At 40.5% G+C, this 25,310-nt stretch overlaps 1 protein-coding gene across 1 annotated transcript in view; it reads right to left on the bottom strand.

Moving 5' to 3' along the window:
- Positions 1-25,310, bottom strand: part of LOC113422487 (integrin alpha-X-like) — a 45,535-nt gene that overhangs the window by 4,545 nt on the left and 15,680 nt on the right. The window contains exons 8-26 of the mRNA XM_026683475.2: positions 24,034-24,184; positions 22,574-22,659; positions 22,013-22,142; positions 19,850-19,992; positions 19,131-19,274; positions 17,262-17,468; positions 15,831-15,961; positions 14,830-14,987; positions 14,236-14,396; positions 13,944-14,078; positions 11,840-11,913; positions 7,761-7,902; positions 7,537-7,650; positions 6,587-6,666; positions 6,009-6,092; positions 5,727-5,805; positions 3,809-3,916; positions 298-381; positions 23-136 (exon numbers count right to left, since the gene is read on the bottom strand). Of these exons, the coding sequence (XP_026539260.2) occupies positions 23-136; positions 298-381; positions 3,809-3,916; positions 5,727-5,805; positions 6,009-6,092; positions 6,587-6,666; positions 7,537-7,650; positions 7,761-7,902; positions 11,840-11,913; positions 13,944-14,078; positions 14,236-14,396; positions 14,830-14,987; positions 15,831-15,961; positions 17,262-17,468; positions 19,131-19,274; positions 19,850-19,992; positions 22,013-22,142; positions 22,574-22,659; positions 24,034-24,184 (2,325 nt within the window). The remainder of the gene's footprint in view (positions 1-22; positions 137-297; positions 382-3,808; positions 3,917-5,726; positions 5,806-6,008; positions 6,093-6,586; positions 6,667-7,536; positions 7,651-7,760; positions 7,903-11,839; positions 11,914-13,943; positions 14,079-14,235; positions 14,397-14,829; positions 14,988-15,830; positions 15,962-17,261; positions 17,469-19,130; positions 19,275-19,849; positions 19,993-22,012; positions 22,143-22,573; positions 22,660-24,033; positions 24,185-25,310) is intronic.

The raw sequence follows: 25,310 nt of genomic DNA, 5'->3' as shown, positions 1-25,310 counted from the left end.
GACCCAGCAGATGCCTCCATACCTGTGAAAACCACTTGAAGCCAATGTCCCCTTTGATCTTGAACTCAATAAATTGACGGAATTCCAAGGATGGAACATTGCAAGTGATTGTTTTACAGGTGGCTACAGAGCAGTCCTGGAAGACACAGAAGAACATTGTCAAGTGTGGTTGTAGGAATGTTGAGACTATTAATTTCTTGTGACCACAGTGGGCAGCCCATGAGGCCACCAAGATTCCCCCGAGTCCATCTGCTTTTTCAAAGGAGACTTGCCAGCAAGAGCACCAGGTATGCTCACCAAAACAGGTTGCTTGTTTAGTTGCTTCACAAATTCCTTGGATCCTGGAGTGTTTGTTCCAGGCACACAAATGATCTGAGGGAACTGATAGACAAAAGAAAGGAACAATCTGAAGATCAGGAGGGATTATAAGTGCTCTATTTCTGAGCTTGAAGAATAAATCATGGGAGACTTTTAATCTTGCATTGTTTATCTTTTCAACACTGAACCCCTCAGAGCAGGGGTAATTTTCCCAGAGGCCACATGAGAAACTGGAAGTGTTATGGAGGACCAAAGCAATAGGTTGAACTTAATTCTGCTCAATATTAATTTTTTCATGTTATAAAAAGTGGTGTATTATATGGTTTTGAATAGCTGCAACAAATTTACATTTGATTTCTAATTTCCAATTGACCTCATGCAGGCCAGACAGGAACAGCCAAAGAGCTGGATGTCTGCAGAGATTCTCAGTCATCCAGATCATGATTGTCCCAAAGGTGCTTTTTTTCAGGAGCAAACTGGACTTTCTTGTTTTTTCTTTGAAGATGTTTTGCTTCTCATCCAAGAAGTTTCCTGTCAGAGCTGAAGAAGCTTCTTAAATGAGTAGCAAAACGTCTTCAAAGAAAAACAAGTCCAGTTGCCTCCTGAAAAAAGCACCTTTGGGACAAAGGGCTGTCGGTGATCCAGGGGCTGTAAATGCCCATATCTGCCTTAGAGTTAAGTGGGGATATTGAATCAATGTATAGAGCATATCCAGCAGGTATTTTACATAAGTGTCTTAATTACATTGAGAATCAATGAAGGGAGGGAACAAAAATATTGCTTGAAAGCATCTCTCCTATTTTGATTATGATGATAGGTTCTCACCAATCTCTATTCAGATATGTGATAATAGAACAAAGATTTCTGAAGAACAAATCTCTTCTTGGATCAGAACAATCAACCAGCTAATTTATCAGTTTATTTCCAGCAATGGCCATTTGGATACTCCTTGGTTGTTGGCAAGGATTGATTAGGTCATGTTTCTTGTTCATCTTGTACTCAGAGACATTTCCTCTAAACAAGAATGTTCTGCTTATTGTTCATGGTCACTGGCCTAGTGATCCTTCATGAATTGTGTCTCCATCTTAGTCCCTGACTAAATGTTGACATGGAGAAGAATTCTGAATTTATACGTTCCAGATAAAGATGGTCGTATCCGCCAATTTGCTTATAATCCTGCCAATATAATTTAGAAATTTACACCTTGATTTGATGGAATTCTAGCAAAGAGTATCTTGACTTAAAAACTTCAGTTTTATTTTGTGTTCTAGTTTGCTGTTGAATAATTCAAGGTTCTCTTGGTATCAAATAAAGTATATCAATAAGATCTAGATATTTACAAAGGAATAATTAAATTTGTCTCTGAAACTTAAGGACATTCCATTTGTAAGATACTGTTTATTCAACCATTAACCAGATTTTTCTTAATCTTTGAGATTAAGTAGCTATATTGTATAATATATATATATATATCACTGACTCTTTTTTGTTTAAAAAATAAACTATACTTGTTTTTGTGCTTAAAAAGTAAGAGAAATTAAGAGAAAAACCCAAAGGGATGTTTCTCCCCACACCCAATGTCTTCAAACTTCTAAAATGAATTTGAAATATGGATTTGAAATATTAGACCATAATCTACTTCTAAGGGGTGAATACTTGCTTTCCCGGTAAGAAATCTATTGCTAACTCAGTTTATACCTATTTATACCTACCTATTTATACCTATTTGGTCAAAAGTATTCAAATAACCTGAATGTTTTTGGCCAAGTAAACATCAAAATAATATTTCAGTTATTCCTAAACCTCCCGTCATGTTTTTCTTCTGTTTAACTTAAATTTCCCATCTAACCGTTTATAGTACAATCTGGTAATTAGTGGACGGATTTCTCACTGTACAATTTTGATACATCACTTTGCTCTGTGTTAGAAAAAATGGGAATGGCAATTGAAGAACAAGAAGAAAGAGTTTCAGAGGAGGAGGAGTCGATTCAAGGAGAAGACATTTTAAATAGACAATTAACACAAAGAACACTACAAAGAAGTGGGGAAAGAAGGAAGGTTAAAAAGTTGAAATTTAAGAAGGCAATCAAAAGGGGGAATACCTGTGAAGTCAGGAAAGGCAGAAAGACCCAGTAGAAAAGGGGAAAGGAAGAGAGGGATATAAACTGGAATGAGAAAAGATATGGGGAAAAGAGGGGGAGGAGAAGCAGTAAGAAACAGGTGCATGAAATAAAGAAATACGGAAATAGTAAAATGTTGAAAAGAAATTGTTTTTTCAGAGATAATGGTTGATGAATTAAAAGGGGATTCTGCAGGGTGACAAGGGGTAATAAGAATATTTCTGCAATTAAAAATATTTAGAAAATAGGGTAATATAGATACTGATAACTGTTATTAAAAATCAAGGGGGGAAAATATGCTGCGGAATCCAAATGAAAAGATGTAATGATTATTATTGTAACTTCTTAAAAATAATGGTTTATTGGGAATCAAGATGAGGGAATAAAGGTATATTTTAATCATTGAGGTGTCACACTCAAAACAGTAAAAGGGGGGAAACCTATACTTGTTTTTTTTTTTTTTTTAGTGTTAAAATTTGTATTAATCTAGAATTTATAGAAAGAATGTGTAATGGAAAGGGAATATGGCAGACTAAAGAACCAACTAAATTAATAAGTTAATATAGACTATTAAAAGCAAGGAGAGACATTGGTAACTTATTATTATTATTATTATTATTATTATTATTATTATTATTATTATTATTATTATTATTATTATGCAAACACATATTGTTTTTCTTTATTTTTAAAATAAATATTAAAGTATTATATTTGAAATAATTGAAATTAAACAAAAAGATGTTTCGATTGAGATTAATGAAAGAGGCTGGAATTAATGTGTCTGTTTCTCTCCTTACTGAAAATTTGGAATGGAAAAGGTAATAATAGAATTAAGTATGCATATATGAATGTATAATTGCTGTCATATTTGTATGTAAAGGTGATGACCCGGAAATATGTTGTCCACTAAAAAGAGATTTTTGTTTTTAATGTGAAAAACTGAATAAAATTTGTTAAAAAAAAAAAAAAGAATGCAGGAACCGGTCTTCAAATGAACTAATTGTCTCTTGCAAAATCCCAGTCCCCTTTTGCTTCTCTCTTATTCCCTATGGGAGGGGCCATTCACCATCCACCTGTGGCTTTATTCCCAAGTTGACCCTTGTTCCTTAACTGTTCCCTTCGTCTGGCAGCAGTGCCCATGGGCACACTGGGTACAGGCTCCAGCTGTCCTACCTCACTGATGTCCGACTCTAAAGGCAGCTGATAACTGTCAGATGGCCCTGGCTCCATCTCTGCCTCTGATACAGAGCACTCGTCATAGCCTTCCTCAGACTCCAGGACTGGCCCGTGTTCCCCCCACCCACAACCTCCTCACTGTCCGAGTCTGCCGCCCAGCTCCGCTGGCTGCTATCGGGCCACAACAATACCTCTTGAGGGACGTCCAAGGTTGCATTCCAAATCTGTGTTCCATTCAGTGACACAGGAATATGAAATGTTACTGAAACAGAAACATTTCGAAGATACGTATTCTTCATCTAAATTGGAAGAAAATTCAGCGTAAGAAAATACATAGACATCTAGCATTCTTAGTGCAGGTCAATACTTTGCTTTTATAGGGATGGTTTCCCCTCGTATCTAGACATGAGAAGTACAACTGTGTACTTAAAATTCTTTACTCGTGTTTCCAAGACTCTACCTCCAGAGAGTCTAGTACAGGTAGTCCTTGACTTATGACCACAACTAAGCCCAAAATTTCCGTTGCTAAATGAGACAGTTTTGTTCAGTGAATTTTGTCCAATTTACAACTTTTCTTGCCACAGTTGTTAAGTGAATTACGGCAGTTGTTCAGCTAGTAACACAGGTGAATCTGGCTTTCCCATTGACTTTGCTTGTCAGAAGGTCACAAAAGGGGATCACATGACCTTGGGGCATCGCAACCATCATAAATACACGTCAAGTGTCTGAATTATGACCATGTGATCATAGGGATGCTGCAGTGGTCTTAAGTGTGAAAAAAAGGCCATAAGTTACTTTTTTCAGTGCTGTTGAAACCTTGAACAATCGTTAAATGAACTGTTGTAAGCTGAGGACTATCTGCACAAGCTATCCTGGTGTCTGGGGTCATGGGGGGGGGGCTTTCTGGGTGCCAGGTCTGAGGCCCTTTTGCTCCCTTCCAGGGCTTGCTTGGAATAGGGGCTTCCCCACCCTCCCCCTTTTTGTAACTTCAGAGTGGGCTAGAAAAAAATGGAGGGAATGAGTGGTGCTTGGCAGGCAGCCTTGTTTGGGGATAGGCTTATTGCCCAATGTGCCCTTTTTCAGGTGCACTGCAGATATTAAAAAAAATGAGAATATTTGTAGCTCAAGGTTGAAATGAGGGATCCTTGGTGCTCTCTGAGCTTGTTTTCTTGCAGACGTTTTTCATTACCCTAACTAGGTAACATCATCAGTGTAGTAAGGAGTGCTGTTTGCTTTCAGTTTATATTCTGTGATTTGCCCTGTCAGTGTTGGTGGGAGTGGTCTTGGAGATTCTTTGGTTGTTTATTAATGGCTGTTTGGCAGGTTTTTTTGATTGGGGTATTGTTTACATGATTGTTGGTCTGAAGTTTATCTTGGAGTTAATCTATGGTGATCTGAGTCCTGGTTACTGGTGGAGAGAGGTGATAGAGCAGGTCCACGAAGTGCTTCGATCTGGCCCACAGGGCCACCCTGGAAACAGTGAAGGACCAGCCCGCAGTGCCTCTGCCAGCAAAAACAGAGCTCGACGGGGACGCATGCACCACCACCCCGCCCGAGCTCCATTTTCACTGGCAGAGGGCTGAAGGAGGCCGTTGTGGCCAAAAACGGAGTTCAGGAGCCTGTTTTCACAGGCAGTCCCGATATGAGTGATGTCAAGCTGTCCACACCCACCCTGGCCGTGCCCACCCCACCCCTGAGGTCAAACACAACCATGATGCGGCCCTCAATGAAATCAAGTTTGACACCCCTGTGCTAGAGTCTTTCTGTTCTCATTTGGGCTGGCTGATAGTCTCTTTTGCATAGTCTATAGATGCTGCTAATGCCTATGTCTCTATTGATGGCTGATTTGTCAGAGTGCCATCTTTCTAAAGTTTCTCTGACAAATCAGCCATCAATTGACACATAGACATTAGCAACATCTATAGATTATGCAAAAGAGATCAGTCCAAAGGAGAACAAAAAGATGAGAAGCAAATACTTTTCAAAGGAAGAATGCATCCATCACTACATAAACGCGCTCCATTCTTAAGAAACTCTTCCTCTATCTTAATAAATAAGCCCCTCTCTGTTCTAACTCCTTGACCACAAAACGATCCACATCTCTTTCACCTCGTAATGATGTTCCACAGTCTGGGTTTCATCTTCCTGTCCGGCAGAAATATTAACATACTTGGTTGATGAAGCCAAGCTGGAAAAGTGAAAGGTTGAGGGGGGGGGGGAACATTATGTGATTGACCATAATTTTCAGTTAATTAAGATTACAGCTGTGCTTCACTCATTCCTTAGCAATGTGAATCATGAAAAATGGATTCACATAGGTGGCTGTGCAAACAATCTAAGACTTCATAGCAACTTCTTGAGATATGATATAAGCAGGGGGAGGCCACTTACTTATTGATGAAAATGTTGATTGCATACTTGACGGGCAGCTCCATTCGATAAACCATGTCCTTTGTGACAGTGACATTATTTTCACTGGAGGGATGCAAGGAAAAATGGGCACAGCTTCAATCACAGCACACCTGCATCTCTCTTAATTACAGCTGTCCTGTCCTCCCTCCCCTATCATATCACATTCAACATCATCTGATATAACAGTGAGAACCTCAGTATCAGTGAAGTTGAATTTATTTAAGGAACATTTGCACAAGATTATAACTTGAGAAAACGCTGTAAATTGCTAGTGGAAAAACAGTCATAGACATCATGGCGGCTAATCTGATTTACATTGGAGAATGTTTGCAAGAACTGTGGTGCTGCAGTGGTTAGAATGCAGTACTGCAGGCTACTTCTGCTGACTGCCAACTGCCTGAAATTTGACAGTTCGAATCTCACCAGACTCAAGGTTGAGTCAGCCTTCCATCCTTTTGAGGGCAGTAAAATGAGGGCCCAGATTGTTGGGGACAGTATGCTGACTATGTAAATTGCTTAGAGAAAGCTATTGCTATTTTAGTCGTGGGAAGTTTTACCTGGAAGCTGTGGCACTGATTCTCACCACACTTCCTAGATTTGCATCTTGGGAAACAAAAAAGGTGACAATGAAGATCACCTGGAAAGAAGGAGACACAAAAGAAGATGACTCAGAATGCTTAAAGCAGAGCTGTGTTATACATTCAATCCAAATGTATACTTCATTAATAACCAAAACATTGGCCATGAGAAACTTGGAAACTTCTCAGTCATTTTCCCATCTCTGTTGAAGAGCTACAATCCCTAGAAATTGGGAATGGGAATGACCTTTGTGCAAGATAAATTTTAGAGTCAGATTTGTACACAATTATTTATTGCGAAGCAATTCTTTGAACTCACAACTAGATCAGGTACAAAGCATTCTATCTTAATGCTGTTTTGTGATTTTTGAGAACAAGCTATGAACCTTCTCACAAAATAGCCACTCTGGACTCTTTTTATAGAGAGTTGCAATGCCTTGAGCTGCTGAATGTCCATGGAGATTCTCAGTCATCCAGGTCATCGTTGTCCCAAAGGAAGAGGTCCCAAAAAGGTGTTTTTTCCCCCAAAAGCTAACTGGACTTTGTTTCTTCCTTGAAGGCATTTCACTTCTCGTCCAAGAAGTTTTTTCAGTTTTGAAGAAGAACTGAAGAAGCTTCCTGGAAGTTGAAACATCTTCAAGGAGAAAACAGTCCAGTTGCCTTTTGAAAAAGCACCTTTGGGACAACCATGACCTGGAGGACTGAGAATCTCCATGGACATTTAGCAACTTGAGTTGCTACTAACCCTTGAATTTATAGATAAAGCCAACCTCCTCAATTGGCAAAAGGTTCCACGTGTTAGAATATTACCAACACCATAAGACAGTCTTTGAAAGGAAATGGTCAATCTTTCTTGGACTTTGGGTGGATACTGTCAACTATTCTGGGTTCATAGATGGCCACTAGACTAACATACAAGAGGACAGTACCTCAGCCATGCTTCGGAAGATGGGATGATTGATGCCACAGATGGTTTTCCTCACAGGGACTTCCTCTGTACCATGAGGAGAGATGCATTTAATAATCACATATTTTCTGTTGGTCTGAGGAGGACAGGACATGATGATTATCACTGGTGATGGACAGCACCTTCTTTGGCCATTCCCCAACACTCTCCCCTCTGGTGTCTCTGATTTCTTTCTTATCTTCATACCTGCACTAATATAAATCTGCGATAGGACAGTGAAGATGGATGGATGAAAGTCAAGTTAGTACTGTAAGAATCCTCTCCGTCATTCCGGATGAAAACAGTAACATTGAGTTCAGAGGTCAGGCCAACCACCAATTCATTCAAGCTAAAGGAAAGAGGGGAAATGTCCTTGTTTAATCTCGAAAACAAGAATCCTTGAAGTGAAATTCCATCTGGAAGCCACTTCCTTTAACTTGGAGAAACCTACCTGAGATATATAGAGACTTTCTAAAGAAGAAAACCATTATTGTGAATATGGTTTACATGTTCAGGTTTTTTTAAATAATGGCTTTAGATGTGCTATAGATAGTGTGGCATTGAAGACTACTCATACTTTGTCCAACAAAGTTTGGAGAGATTTTATGAAGAAATGTCACCCACAAAGCACCCCCCACAAAGCAATTAATTCAGGCTGTGCAGGAACATAAGGCTATGCTGCCCACATGGCCGCAGGAACACAAGGCTTGCATAACTACATAGCCAAAAAGGCATTAAGAGTTGTTAACCTAATCTTACATAGCTTTTTCTCTGGTAATATTACACTACTAACTAGAGCATACAAAACATTTGCTAAACAAATACTCGAATACAGCTCATCAGTCTGGAACCCACATTATGTATCTGATATTAACACAGTTGAGAAAGTCCAGGAATATTTCACAAGAAGAGTTCTCCACTCCTCTACTCGTTGTAGAACACCTTATGCCACCAGACTCGAAATTCTAGACCTAGAAAACCTAGAACTACGCCGCCTTTGGTCCGATCTAAGTATAGTATATAAAAATCATACATTGCAATGTCCTACCTGTTAATGAATACTTCAGCTTCAACCATATCAATACAAGAGCGAACAATAGATACAAACTCAAGGTTAATCGCACCAAACTTGATTGCAGGAAATACGACTTCAGCAACAGAGTGGTCAATGTCTGGAATACTCTACCTGACTCTGTGGTTTCTTCCCCAAACTCCAAAAACTTCAGCTTTAGACTTTCTACTATTGACCTCACCCCTTTCCTAAGAGGTCTGTAGGGGACATGCATAAGCGCACCAATGTGCCTACCGTCCCTGTCCTATTATTTTTTTTTATTTTTCTTATATGTATCCCTGTATTCATAACTATGTTTTTACTTATACCTATTATCTTGTAAGCAATTGACAAACCAAATAAAATAAGTAAAATAAACACAAGGTAGTGAGGGGAGGGGGGAAAGGGCAGAGGGGGAATTCACCCCTTGTGCCCTGGCTGGCCACTGGGATGCTTCTTTCCACTTCTTTCTTCTTCTGCTTTTGGCTGCACACAAGGAAAGCAGCAAAAGTCTTTCTTCCTCTCCCCCAAACTCCACCAGAAGTGAGTCTTTGGGACCCTGCAAAGCATCCTGCTCCAAGAGACAAATCTCACAAAGGCTCATTTCTAGTGGAGTTTGGGGGAGAGAAAGAAAGACTTTTTCTGCTTCTGCTGCTTTCCTTGCTTGAAGTCAAAAGTCTCTCCCCCACCTCCAAGAATGGAGCTGGAGAGGGTATCCTGCAATCTCAAATAAAGAATGATCAATTGGTAGGAAAACAGAATGGGGAATTTTCCTGCAGACTTTTTTGGGGATTTTCCCAGGGTCTCTGCTGCTTTCTGCAGAGACTCTGGGAAAATGTCAGCAAGCCACCATCAGTCAAAATTCATATTAGTGGTCCACAGGATTTAAAATTATGAATTTGGTGGTCCCTGACATCCAAAAGGTTGGCGACTTCTCGTCTAACGCATCTAAAAATGATCTGTCATGACTGTGGTGTCAAAGAATAAGAGCATTGATTTTGGAACTCGAGGATGGATCAGGATTGGTGGCTGGATGAGAATCAGTTGGAGTAGTGGTTAAAGTACTGTTCTAGAAAGCAGAAGATGGTGAGTTGTAGGCCTCCCTTAGGCATGTAAGTCAGTCTCTCTTTCTCAGTACAATCCAACTAACAGGACTGCTGTTGTAGTAAAATAAGCAGTAGTAAGTATGCTCACCGTCTTGAGTTATTTATAAAAAAGCAGATAAAATGAGAATAACTGTGATTGAAAAGAAGAACTTGTGGATAAATGGTAATACCAGGAAACCATAGAATAGCAGGCAAAGAATTGGAGAAGATCACGAAGTATCAAGATCTGAACACCTGAATTTAGTAGACTTTGGGATAAACCGGTCTTGATAGTTACAATGGTTATTGGCATTATTTAAAAAATCTGCTCATTGATAAAGTTCATTTGTCAATTATAAAAGACAACATTGCTTGTATCCGCAAACAAGTAGTCCTTGAGTTACGACCACAATTGAGCCCAAAATTTCTCCAGTGAGACATTTGTTAAGTGAATTTTGCCCCATTTTTGTCCCCCTTCTTGCCTTGGTTAAGTGAATTAATGCAGTTGATAAGTTAGTAACCCGGCTGTTAAATGAATCTGGCTTCCCCACTGACTTTGCTTGTCAGAAGGGCGCAAAAGGGGATCATGTGATCTTGGGACACAGACACAGTAACGGTCCTCAATGTGGACCAGTTGACAAGCACCTGAATTTTGATTCCATGATCACGGGGATGCTGGAAAAATCGTAACTTTGAAAAATTGTCATGTCGCTTTTTTCAGTGCAGTTGTGACTTTTAATGGTCACTAAGTGAACCGTTGTAAGTTGAGGACTACCTGCAAATACATTACAACATTCTGGGAAGAACTGGATGCATATGAAAGGCCAACCTCAGCTAAACAACTGGTAGGTGCAATTTCATATTTTTGTGTTAATAATAATAATAATAATAATAATAATAATAATAATAATAATAATAATAATAATAATAATAATACAGACTGACAAAGTTTTGGAACACAATACCCCGGATATCACGATTGTGGAGAAGAAAAAAGTGTGGATCGTCGACATTGCCATACCTGGTGACAGCAGAATTGCCGAGAAACACCTTGAAAAAGTCACCAGATATCAGGACTTGAGAATCGAACTGCAGAGACTCTGGCATAAAACCAGTGCAGGTGGTTCCAGTGGTAATTGGCACACTGGGTGCTGTGCCTAAAGACCTAGGCAAGCACTTAAAAACAATTGGCACTAACAAGATCACCATTGGTCAGCTGCAGAAGGCCACCTTACTGGGATCTGCTCGCATAATCCACCGATACATCACGCAGTACTAAACACTTAGGAAATGTTCGACTAGTGATTTGTGATACGAAACCCAGCATGGTTATCTCGTTTGCTGTGTATACTGTCATTTTTGTGTATAGTAATAGTAATAATAGTAATAGTAGTAGTAGTAGTAGTAGTAGTAGTGAATTCTGGCAGTTTTAAATTCACCCAGCTTAAAGTTGCCAAGGTTGGACAACACCAGTTTCCAAACAGAGTATTCTGGTAATGCAGTGAGAGTTCTGCCTTATACAAATAGTCCTCGCTTAGTGACTGGTTGCTTAGCAACCATTCAAAATTACAATGGAATCCCCAAAAGCTATTTATGACCTGGTTCCAGAATTCCAATGGCTGCCCACACCCCCAATCACATGACCATATTTTGGATGCTTGGTACATGGCTAGCTTTTATGGCCATTTGCAGCATTCTTTGATCACGGGAAGACAGTTTTGAACATTTTTCCCAGTTCACAGCTTTTTTGGCAGGTTTCCAGAAAAAAAATGCCCATTTTTATTTTATTTATCAAATTTATTTGCCGCCCATTTTGTGATTCAGGTAAGGGATGCCCATAGGAATACATGGATTCATTTAACAGTGTTCACTTAATGACTGCCATGTTTGCTTAACGACCACCACAAAAAATGTGTAAAATTGGACCTAGTCATGCGGATGTCTGACTTATAACTATCATGACTTACAAAGGAAATTCCAGGCACCGCTACGGTCGTAAGTCGAGGTCTACCAGTAATTTTATACATATTGAACACCTAAACACAACTGTTGAACAGTAAATACTGTTCATTGACTTAGATCAGCTTTTAGCACGCATGAATGAAGTCTGTTGAAATGGGGTTGCTATAAAGATGAAAAGTGTACTGTACCCTGAGAAATTGAAGGATGTTTTTAACTGGTCTTTACAGATTCCATCTCTTCCGCAGTTCTTCTCAAAGTGCAGCTACGAGGACATGTGGGAAAGATGGAGAGGAAATATCAGCCTCCATGAATAGGTGAGGTGAGAGATAAAATGCTAGAGCAGGATTTCCAAATCTTGGCAACTTTAAGATGCGTGGATTTCAACTCCCAGAATTCCACATGAATTCCCAGACGTGTGGAATTCTGGGAGTTGAAGTCCATAGGTCTTAAAGTTGCCGAGGTTGGAAAACCTTGTAGTACAAGTTGAATCTATACAATGCACCTTTCAGTTCCAAGTCTTTCTTTGTAGAAGTTGACACCACCACATTTATTTATCGTCTTGTTTATATCACTACCTGTAGAAGCTTGCTTTGTGCAGAGAATTGATTCTCGATTTAATTCTGAAAATCTTGGACTTAGTCCTTCAGAGACAGAACCCACTGGTTCACAGCCACTCAATTGGATTCCTCGATGGACTTGCATCCATGTTATTTGAGGGACCTCCTCTTACCGATTACATCTGACAATTCCATCAGATCCATCAGAGGAGGCATGATGTGGTCCTTCCTCCAGTAGAAGAGGTGTGCTATGGGTCCTATTACTACTAAGAGTCTGCTAAATTGCTACTATCTGGCAGGACCAAAAGACAGGCCTTTTCTGCTATGGCATCCACCTTAAGGGATGAGGCTGGGTTTGTCATTATTAACTGTGAGCACCAAGGCAAGGGCAAATTGTTGATGTGGCTCGATTGTTAACATCTGTTGCTCTCTCTTTACCTTTTAATTATAATATTAATATTTAATTGTCTGTTGTTTTTATAAAATATATTTTTAATTTTCTTATTGTTTGTTGCCCAGAGTCACATTTTTGTGGGAGGTGTGGTTATATAAATATGATGAAAAAATAAATAAATGTTAAATTAATATCTGTCAATTGACTAGCTGAGCTTTTATGACCAGAAAGACTTGTCACATGACAAATAAACAAACTTTGTGTTGCTGAGGTAAAACTTCCAGCAAGATCATTTTTGATGGAAAGAATTTTCAGAAATAAGTATAAGGGCTTGTTACTTCCCTGTTGTCAGCTCTGTAAGCTAGACCAGACTAAGAAATGGACACTGAACAGACCTAAAGCTACGGTTATTAGAATAGCTGTAGCAACAGAATCTTGCACCTCTGTATGAACTTCTTTCCTCCTCATTTTATCTTCACGAGAATTAGCGTAGGAGGTCTGTCTCAGAGCTTTTGTAAAACATTATGTTGGTGCAGTGATTAGAATGCAGTATTCTGTCAACTGTCAACAGTTCAATCCTGACCAGCTCAAGGTTCCTTCCAGGGTCAGTAAAATGAGGACCCAGATTGTTGGGGGCAATATGCTGATTCTGCAAAATGCTTAGAGAGGGCTGTAAAGCACTGTGAAGCAGTATAAAAGTCTAAAATCTATTGCTATTTTTATAGGCTGAGCTCAAGCCTTGTTTATTTGATCATTTATTTTATTGATTTATCAAATTTATGCTGCCATCCATCTGAGCAGAAGATGGTGAAATACCACTGCCTTAGCAGATCTTCCCTCTGTCCTTCAAGGCCATTCTCTTTACTCACTACATCTTTATACAGTGGTACATTGTCTTTAATGGGTTCAGGGAAGTACAACGAGTACCAAAAAGGATTAGTACCAAACAATTTTTTTCCCATAAAGAATAATATAGGGAGTCATAAGGCAGCTGTCCTTCCCCTCTCCTGCCCATCCCGTCACCTCATTTCAGTTATCACCATTTATGCATCCCCCTTCATTCCATGCACATGCAAAATAAAAATAGGTAAGGCAGGATGTGCAAGGAAGGTGACCCACAAATGGAAGAAAAATGACCTCCATTCCTGAATATGTAGCTTGTACATTGAGTACCAAACAAACCATGAGTACCAGGACAAAATGTTTGCATCAAAACATGTTGAGTATCAAATTCAAAGCAGTCGAGTATCAGGTACCACTGTATTAAACTTCAATTCCACACCTTTCCTGTATGGATTTGTTCAACCAAGTGACACTAGGGGAATGCACGCTGGGACTTACAGATGCCAAAAGCAGATTAGACTCATCATCTTTCTTCAGGATGGCCCGTAGATTGTTGGCCTGTGGGATTGGCTCTCCCATCAGGGTATAATTCAGCTGAAGGATTATGGGGGTGAGGCTGTCTTCTACGCAAGTCTGTCCTCATGAGGAATCAGGGGGAAACAAAAAAGAACGGCTTGATTTCATGGCAGCATCTGACGTTCCACATTAAAGATCAGACTTTTTTTAAAAAAAAACTGTTTCTGGTCTGAACCCTGCCCATCCCCAGCCCTTCCAAAACCTCTTCTCTCACCGGTAATTTTATACGGTACATCCTGGATTCTGTCCCCACACCGATCTTCATCTCTTCTGTGGTGGTAGACAAATTCGAACCCTGGTGAAAAACAGCTCGTACTTTCTGGCGACCAGGATCCAAGGTCAAAGTGTACCGAATGGTGTTGAAAGTGTTATTGCCTGAAGGAGATTACAATCAAGTTCAGAACACCTGTATTCTAAAAACTTCCCTTACAAGAGCACAAAATTTTGGTGAATTACAACTAGGAAGTCCTTTCTATTGTCTCGGATTTCTCTGAAGGCATTGTCTTTAGGGATGCTAGGTTTAATGAAGGATTGTATTGCAATGATACTCTGGTGAATTTTCCACAATCATTTATTTATGGAAGAACGCTGCAAAAAATAGTGAACAATAATCCGGTGCAGTGAAACCCTCTGAATTTATCAGGTGCTACTCAGATCTCTGGAGGCTTCCTATGGACTGACTCAAATCAAAACTACACTTGAGAAGATTCCATCATTGTCCTTCAGATGCAGATGAGCAGTGGGGAAGAAATAATCTGAGAAACTGTGCAGGAGCCCAAACAGTACCTTTGAAGACCTGTAAACCTACCGAAGGTAAACCGGATGTCTCCTACGATTTTAAAATTGACTGTCGCTGTGCTGATTTCTTTGTTCAGCACATTCTGGCCTTCACACTCAAAGGCAGACATGGGGATGATAGTTGGGTTTAAGGTTATTCCAGTCACCACACTGACCACAGGTCGGGCTCTACGGCAGATATAAATAGGACACATTAGAGTGAGCTATAAGGAATTACTCCAGATCCATTCTGAGAAGATTACACACTATTAAAGAGATGTTGAGACTTTAGAAAAAGTGCAGAGAAAAGCAACCAAGATGATTAGGGGACTGGAGGCTAAAACATACAATGAACGGTTGCAGGAACTGGGCACAGCTAGTCTAGTGAAGAGAAGGACCAGGAGAGACATGAGAACAGTTCATTAGAAATGGACTATTGTCTATTCTACTTCAGACAGTGCATTCACACTGATAGTCTTTACATAAAATCCAGGGGAGCTGGATATAAGATGGCTGGCTATATTAATATTTTAAAGAACAAAACAGAACAGAACAAGTACAGAGAAGAACAACAAAGATGATTAGGGATCTGGAAGCTAAACCATACAATGAACAATTGAGGGAAGTAGGCATGTCTAATCTAACAAAGAGACGGACCAGGGTTGACATGATAGCAGTCTTCCAATACTTGAGGGACTGTCACAGAAAAAGGTCAACCTTTTTTCCAATGGACCAGAAGGCAAGACAAGAAATAGCAGATGGAAGATTATCAAGGAGAGATCCAACCTAGAACTAAGGAGAAATTTCCTGACAGTGAGAACAATTAACCAGTAGAACGGCTCGCCTTCAGAAGTTGTGGGTGCTGCATTTCTGGAAGTTTTTAAAGAAGAGACTGGACATCCATTTCTCAAGAATGGTATAGACAGGTCTCCTGCTTGAGCAGGGGGTAGGACTAGAAGACCTTCAAAGTTCCTTCCAACTCTGTTATTCTATATTCAGGGTAGAACAGAGCAGAATAGAAACCAGCTTTACCTTAGGAGCAGCACTTGTCTGTCAGCCCCAACAGCCAGATCTGGGAGTCCATCACCTGTAAGTTCTGACCCCCCATCAAGAGCTTGTCCAAAATACTGAAGCCTATTGGCAACAATAGAAGATCGGATGCGCTGCAAAGAAGAAACATAGCAAAGGAACTTATATATATGTATATATATGTGTGTATATATATATATATTTGGTGACGTTTTGACGAAATCTCATTCATCATCTTCAGGCTTGTGTCTTCGTCTTTGTGCTTCTTGTAGTAATGTGAGCTTGCAGCTGTTTTTTCTTTTAACTGCCAGTGGGAGTGCGACTTGACTGGGTGGGGCCTTGGCTGTGTTCCCATTGGTTGGGGGTCGAAACATCGCCAAAATACTTCCAATTTTACGCGGGAGAAAACCCGAATAACCAAAGATCCACATACAAATACCCGCGAAAAGCTCAGAAAACATATATATATTCGGGTATATATATATATATATATATATATATTCGGGTATTTTCCCATGTCATTGTAGTTGTTCTTTTAAAGTTGTAGCGACGTTTCAGCAGAATCTCATCTGCCATCATCAGGCTTGTGATGATGATGATGATGATGATGATGATGTTGCTTGCACTGGCACAAAGCCAAAAGCACCAGCCTGAGGATGGCGAGTGGGACCTCACCGAAATGTCGCCAAGATATTCTCAATCTTACACGTGAAAAGACCCGAACATGCCAAGACCTGCATACATATACATACATACATACATACATACATACATACATACATACACATATACATATACATATACATATACATATACATATACATATACATATACATATACATATACATATACATATACATATACATATACATATACATATACATATACATATACATATACATATACATATATATATATATATATATATATATATATATATATATATATATATATATATATATATATATGGGTCTTTGGTTATTCGGGTTTTCTCCTGCATAAGATTGGAAGTATCTAGGCAACGTTTCGATGAAGTCTCTGAGAAGCACAGAGCAGAAGACACAAGCCTGAAGATGATGAATGAGACTTCATCGAAACGTTGCCTAGATACTTCCAATCATATATATAATGAACAATTGAGGGAAGTAGGCATGTCTAATCTAACAAAGAGACGGACCAGGGTTGACATGATAGCAGTCTTCCAATACTTGAGGGACTGTCACCCTATTGCCCCCAACAATCTGGGTCCTTGTTTTACCAACCTCAGAAGGATGGAAGGCTGAGTCAACCTTGAGCCGGTAAGGATTGAACTCCTGGTTGTAGGCAGAGTCAGCCTGCAATACTGCATTCTAACCACTGCACCACCACAGCTCATAGAATCAGAAGATAGAGAGGCGGAGAAGTGAAAAAGAATGTGGGTAGCTGAAGGCTCACCTGGCTAAAAACATGGTTGAGGGATCTTCTCTGCCCCTGGAAGATGTACACAGCTCCTTGATTCTCATCCTCCAGTGGTGCCCCGACAGCCACATCTGTCCACTGATCCCTGGTAATTTCCCCAGCTTCTGCTATGCTGGTCCCAAAGCGACCCAAGGGGTGATGGGGCTCCCCTTGCAATTCCTTGCCACAGAAAAATGTTTCTCCCTGGGAAATGGGGATGAAGGAAAGACACGTGAATTGGACAGAAAGCATTTTCTCCAGAAGCTGTCATGCCTGGGGTGGGGTGGGGAAATCAAACCCATTAATAACAGCCCAGCATGTATTTCTGTTCATGCAGGATATGGTCCAAAATGTCAGGATGGAGCCTGCAATGGTGCAATGAAAGCTTCACAATGCACATAAATGAAAAACGGGGATTGTTTGGCACTGCTGCAGCTGACATTTTGACTTTTTTGACCTTATCTTGCAGCCACCATTCTATCAATCAGTTCACATCCACAAGCCTCTGTCTTTTTGATTCTCCAACAACCTGAGCTAAACACTGGTACTTTGCCTCAGGATTCATTGTAGCTAGACTCAGCCTAGCTGCTTGGGAAAAGCAGCAGAAAATAGAATAGAATAGAATAGAATAGAATAGAATGGAATGGAATGGAATGGAATGGGATGGGATGGGATGGGATGGGATGGGATGGGATGGGATGGGATGGGATGGGATGGGATAGAGCAGAGCAGAGCAGAACAGAACAGAATAGAATTTATCTCTGGTGCATAGGCTCTCAGTGTACATTCAAGCAACAATTGATAAATCCTAATTACAATCATAAAATACATTCATCATAAATCATAAGATACAACACTCATTGATAGTCAAAGGATGCTAAATAAGCAATCAACATGAATCATACTAGGATACTAAATAAAAATTAATATAAATAAGATACAAGGAACAAATTTATAGTCATAAGAAGATAAGGAATAGATATTAGGAAAAATAGGAAGGATAATAGTAATGTTGTCCTACTAGTAATTTAATAGTGTTGTGGGAATTAGTTGTTTAGCAGAACGATGGCATGGAGGAAAAAACTGTCCTTGTGTCTAGTTGTTCTGGTGTGAATAAATGAACGAATGAATAAATGAATCAATCAATCAGTAAATGATGCTTTTTAAAACTGATGCAAATTCAGTTTATATTATTCTCGAAGGTTCCAAGGCTCTTAATGCAACTCATTCCAAACTCACAAATGAAGGCAAATATATGTGTCCCAGGATAATGTTGCGGGATCCAATCTGGGTCAGTCATTGGGACCAGAGGTTTAGTCTTCTGAGCTTTCAGACTTGTACAGGAGCCCATCCTCAGGGAACTTTTCTCTACCAGAATATGTGCTTCGGGTTATTTTATGTGATGCCTGGTTGTGTGTGGTTTTTTCTTTGTTGATTGGGGTGTTGATAGCCGGCTATTAAGCTGCTGGCTGTTGTTTCCTTGTGCTGCTAATTCCTCAGCTCCTAAGTACCTAATAAACTGATGGTAAATCAGCACTCCCGTTAACTGACAAGGGACCTGTTTCCCAGGCTTCAATAATTCCTCTGGCTATTTTTGTATCTGCTCAGCCAACAATCTTAGTAGCTGCAAAATTGAATGATATCCTTGTTCATTGAAATGTGATGCTACTGACCACTCCCTTGTGTTCTTGAAATCTCGTGGTTAGCTTCCTCCCCATCTTTCCTGCATAGTCACAGGGGCTTGGAAGACTAAACCTCCAGATTGAATCCTGCAACATTCCAAACTACTGGGAAGAAAATCTAGTCCACCCCAGCCTGGCCCACCCCAGCCCCAGCCCTCAACCCCCAGTCCAGTGTTTTACTCACCTGTCTTTGGCAAACGTAGACCCTTCCTCCTGCAATGCCATCGTAGTACATAGGTGCACCAATGAGGATCAAGTCAGTATTCCTGTCTCTGTCCAAGTCCACAGCACACAGGGTAGCCCCAAAATATGAGCCAATCTGGGGGGACTTTAAAATTTTCATTTTAAACAATATTTTCCTAGGATTCCCCAAATTTGACCAGTTTCCCTGCCTGATGCCCTCTCCCTTTTTTTCTTTATCCACTGTGTGTCCCAGAAAAGTCTCCATTGACAGAGACAGAAAGGAAAGCAGCTTTGCCATGATCATCAGCATCATCTTCTAATAACCCCATAATCCCTTGCAGGATAGAGTCTAGGCAACTGAATGGAACTAGCAGAGGGTTTAATGACCGGATACCCTTCCAGTCACCAATACGGAGTTTTGTCCAGCAGACCTATTCTCATTGTGCCCAGAGAGAAATATCTGCCTCTAACCTAGATTGAACTCACAGCCTTCTGATTATGAGGCGAGAGCTCCACCTCTAGGCTGTATCTCTGATAGGTTTCCACCTGTTAATTCTTGTCTTGCCCTCCAGTGCTTTGGAGAAAAGGTTGTCCCCCTCTTCTTTCTGGAAGGTTGCTATGAGGAGAGAAGTGTTCTTCTCTTGGTTGATGGACCATACGCCCAATCCAAATATACCTACAAGCTAAATCCTTCCTGCAGGTCATCAGAAGGCCATTTACCTGCTTTAAAGAGAGCTCTGACTTCTGCGTCCACTGTCCTCTCCTTTGGCTGAACCAGACCACCTTGCCCACGTGTTGATAACGTGGGGCTCCCACGACGAAGCTGCTCTGTCCGTTGACTTGAACTTCCTGAATTGAATAACCTGGTGAGGACGCAGGAATGAACAAGGAAGAGGAGGAAACAAAGACACACAACTTACTTAAAATTTTTATGAATGGCATTCTCAACTAACAAGGATAATGCAGGTGCTTCTGGGGTATACTTAGTCCAAGATTAAAACCAGCCATAAGCAACTGTTCATGGTAGTAAAAAACAGTGCCTATATCATCTTTTCTTACATTCTCAAATTACATTTTTAAATAATATTTTTATTATTTAAGTTTCAGCATTGTGCATCAGAAGAGACTACTACAACCACATAGAATCAGTGTAGAACACAAGCCAACTTAAGCCGTTCAAAATATCCTAAGCACACCAAAAGACCCAGCAACCCCAGAAGAAAAAAACAGGAGTCATCTACAATAGGGGTCACCAACCTTTTGGACCTCAGGGACCACCAAACTCATAATTTTAAATCCCATGGATCACTAATATGAATTTTGACTGATGGTGGCTTGCTGACATTTTCCCAGGGTCTCTGCAGAAAGCAGCAGAGACCCTGGGAAAATCCTCAAAAAAGTCTGCAGGAAAATTCCCCATCCTGTTTTCCTACTAATCGATCATTTCTTATTTGGGATCGCAGGATACCATCTCCAGCTCCATTCTTGGGGGTGGTGGGGGGTGGCAGGGAGAGAGAGAGAGAGAGAGAGAGAGACTTTTGGCTTCATGCAAGGAAAGCAGCTGGAGCAGCAAAGTCTTTCTTTCTTTCCCCCAAACTCCTCCATAAATGAGTCTTTGGAGACTTGTCATGCTGGCGCAGCCTCTTGGAGCAGGAGGCCTTGCAGGGTCCCAAGGACTCATTCCTGGTGGAGTTTGAGGGAGAAAAAGAAAGACTTTTGCTGCTTTCCTTGCGTGCAGCCAAAAGCAGAAGAAAGAAGAGAAAGAAGCAGCCCCGTGGCCAGACCAGGCACATGGGGTGTGTGGGGCAAGTTCCCCCCTCCGCCCTTTTCCCCGCTCCCCTCACTATCTTAAGTTGTTCACAATGCAAGTGACACAAGCCTTCTGTTCCCATGGGCCATGTGGGTGGCGCAGCCTTGTGTTCCTGCACAGCCTGGATTAATTGCTTTGGAGGTGACATTTCCCTGCGGACCACCAAAATTTTCTCACGGACCACCAGTGGTCCTTGGCCCACTGGTTGGTGACCACTGATCTACAACATACAGGGTAACAACTGCAACAACCACTACATTGGACAAACAGGCAGAAGACTGGCAGAATGCATCCAGGAACGCCAACTGGCAGTCAGAAGAAATGACTAAAATTCTTTAATTTCACAAGATGTAGACAGATTTAACCATAGTTTCATGTGACAATCCTAGACCAGGCCAAGTCCAAAAATGCCAGGGAATTTCTAGAAGCCTAGAACTCTGACAACTCAGCCATCAATAGACACATAGACATTAACAACATCTACAGACTATGCAAAAGAGACAGCTCCAGACTACAGCACTTCTCCACCAATAATCGGCACCCAGATCAGCATAGATTAACTCCAAGGTCAACCTCAGAACAACAACCAAGTAAACAATATCCCAATCAAGAAACTGCCAAAGAGTAAACAGCCCAACCAAAGAATCTCCAAGACTTGCTCTTACCCACATAGACTAGGCAGGACACCAGAATATAAACTGACAGCACTCAGCACTCCTTACTACACTGATAATGTTACCTAGTTGGGTAGTGAACCATCTGCAAGAAAACTCAGAAAGCAACAAGGACCCTTCATTGATTAAATTGTACCCTTCTCGTTACTGTATGGCAAGAGGATCAAGTTGGCCATGAACACAGTGCACACTTGCTTCCACACTCCTATGATCAGCTACTCAAGTTCTCCTTTTAAAAATATATTGGAGACACCATTTTTGCAGAGGTTTGCCAGCTTAAGTTATTTATTAAAAAATATTAAAGGTGGGATGCAAATATATGAATAAATAAATTTTGCAGTCTGCCCAGCCTTTCCACCCAGAATGGATCTAGAGCGATTGTTTGCATGTGGCTCTTACCAAGATAAGCAGATTTCAAATCATTTGTGGAGCTGGAGGTATTAATAAAAGCCGCATCACCCTGGCTGTTGAAAAGGAAGAGTCCTCCAGCCCAATCATAGGCTCCAACAGCCCCCAGTATGGAGCCACTCTAAAAAGAAACAGCAAAGCAGAGATGTTAATCAACTGAAAGAAAACCAATCCTTCAGAAAGTCTTCCTCCTTTCGTAGAATACTAAGACATTTCAATTTTTCTTTTCTACAGCCCACCTGTAATATCCATATCTGGGACAAATCAAACATTCAAAAAAAACCTTACCCTTAATTAGCTAAAGCAAGGTACCTCTGTGAAAATCAGGAACCCCAAGAAGTCTAATTCTGAACACTTTCCTTCCAGACATTGAAGTCCACAAAGATTAAGGCCTCTACCAATGATTTGTCCAAGGAAGCCCACTAATCTCCATTTCCACAGGCCTTTAATTCTGAATTGTTTTCCTCTCTATTTTATGTTTCTATCTAAGTCTGACCTGCTACTTATTGACATCTAATTTGCACGGGAGAACCTGAGATGAAGGGGACTAACCTGGGTGTGTAAGGCACTGAATCCTTCCTGAGACAACTCTAACTCGAAGGACTGAGAGATGTTGCCGGTGTTCTGGGACTGAGTACCTGCAGAAGGAAGTTGGAAAGACAGACAAAGTTTAGGCCCTGGGATGCTTTACTGGATCAGAGGGTGAGCCATGCTGGGATAGGAGAGGTTCCAATGGAGCAGAAGAGGGCATGAAAGAAATGAAAGAAATATCGAGCAAGTCTCTTGGTGAAATATAATGGCTTTGGGAAGGTAATGCTGTTGGAGCAATGGCAAGCCAAGCAGATGGATAGTCTGCCAACTTAGTTCTGTTCCATTGATTTCAATGGAGGTTTATTCAAAATATAGATAAATCTGGATATAGGTTACATTTCCAACTGACAAAATAAAGAATAGGTGGATGGATAGATAGATTGATGAATAGAATAGAATGGAATAGAATGGAATGGAATAGGAATAGGAATAGGAATAGGAATAGGAATAGGAATAGGAATAGAATAACAGAGTTGGATAGGTAGATGGATGCTAGAGATAGGTGGGTGGATGGATGGATGGACGGACTGACGGACGGACGGATAGACAGACAGACAGACAGACAGACAGACAGACAGACAGACAGACAGACAGGTCTATGTCCCTACCTATCAATAGACCTATGCTCCTCCTTATCCTGGTACTCCTCAACTTATGACCACAAATGAGGCTGGAATTTTAGTTGCATTGGGGGTCAACAAATGAGATGCCCATATGACCACTTTGCTCAATGACTGCAATGCTGGTGTTCTCATTTGCAGTTGTTAAGTGACTGCATGGACTGTTAAGTTGAGGGACTGAAAAACTGAAAGGATGGCAGTCCCCATCTATATGCATAAGGGAACTCCCATCGTTGGCTAGATAAATGATCCCAGCTTCATTTCACTATCCCACCACAGGAGTTCCCTCCCCCTTCATGTGCAGAAGGGAACACCAGCATTGGGTCAGAGAAACAAAGCTAGGATCTTAGCTTTGTTTCTCCAGCCCATCATAGGAATCTTCCGGCCATGCACTAAGGCAAGAAGAAATCCTTTGGTGAGTGGCAGCATCCTGCAAGTTTTCCCGCTGGCTTCCCCATTGACTTTCTGGGGAAGTTGTCAGAGAAGATTGTGAATGATGATCACGTGATTGTGCAGTTATGACTTTGAGGACTGGCCGTTAAGTAATTTTTTCTTTGTAACTTTGAATGATTGTTAAGTGACTGGTCATAAATTGAGGAGCACCTCTACTGCTGAAAGTTAGTCACAAAAGTCAGTCCTGAATGACCCTCATGGCAGCTGGATACAGAATCTAACAGTCATATCATGTCTCTCTCACTACTAGGGAGACAATCCATCAATTATCTATGATACTGAGTTCTGACTGCCAGTTTGAGCCCCAGATCCTAGCATTATTTCTAGGCAAACCATCAGATGTTATACCTTCTATGGCAAAAATTTTATTCTGAAGATTGTTCTGGATGTCCTTGAGAGCATCAAAATTGTTCACGGAGAAAACATAGTCCACAGATGGGTTGGAGGCAATAGCAACGAGTTCTTCATGAGCAGATCCGTATGCAAAACTAAACCCAACCTTGATGGCATGCCAGAAATGGCAAGGGGAGATAAAAACAGAGACTGAATTGAGAAGACCATTGTTACTATGCTCACAGTAAGGATTCTGTATGTTAGCCTTCCTTCCCTGCATTTTGAAGAGTTGCCTTTGGTTGATAGAGTGAGAGAGAATACAATTCCCTCTTTACCATCTATTCCTATTGGTTAGCTGTTGCTCTCTATATATTACAACCATCAGAAAAATAGCATGTTCTGGTTTTCTTATAAAGGTAGTCCTTGACTTATTACCATAACAGAGCCCAGATTTTCCATTTTAAGTCATAATGATAACGGCACCCACATGACTAGATAAGATAACCTTTATTGACATTTTTTACTGTGGGCACATTGGCACACATTAAAAATGAAATTTCGTTGCCTGCTTTCAAAAGATGGTATATATCTACCGATATGCATACATAACACACATATACACATACATACATGCATGCATACATGCATACATACATGTATGTATGTATATATATGTATATGTATGTATGTATGTATATATGTGTGTGTGTGTGTGTGTGTTTTTCTTAAGTTTAGGTACTTACATGTATGGTATTCAGCTTTGTTCGGTATTTTCCCACGTCATTATAGTTGTGCTTTTAAAGTTGTAGCACGTTTTGAGAATCTCATCTGCCATCATCAGGCTTCTGTATTGTGTTCGTCTGTGAGTCAGACTTTACAGTATAAAGTATAAGTATATTTTACTGTAAAAGTCTGACTCACAGACCAACACAATACAGAAGCCTGATGATGGCAGATGAGATTCTGCCAAACGCGTGCTAAAACTTTAGAAGCACAACTATAATGACGTGGGAAAATACCAGCACAAAGCTGAATACCGTACATGTAAGTACCAAAAACTTAAGAATATATATATATATATATATATATATATATATATATATACACACACACACACACACACACACACACACACACACACACACATATGTATATAGCATGTGTATATGTGTGTTATGTATGCGTATGTGTTTACCGTATATACCATATATGTGGTGTGTGTGTGTGTGTGTGTGTGTGTGTGTGTGTGTGTGTGTGTATCACTGTCCATCTTGAATACATAGCAGAAAGCA

Source organism: Notechis scutatus, chromosome Z, assembly GCF_049901735.1.
Source record: "Notechis scutatus isolate UNSWTSFEM ecotype Mainland chromosome Z, rNotScu1.2, whole genome shotgun sequence".
NCBI classification, from domain to species: Eukaryota; Metazoa; Chordata; class Lepidosauria; order Squamata; family Elapidae; genus Notechis; species Notechis scutatus.
Note: the sequence above shows the minus strand (reverse complement) of the source record. Positions and strands in the feature narration are given on the sequence as shown.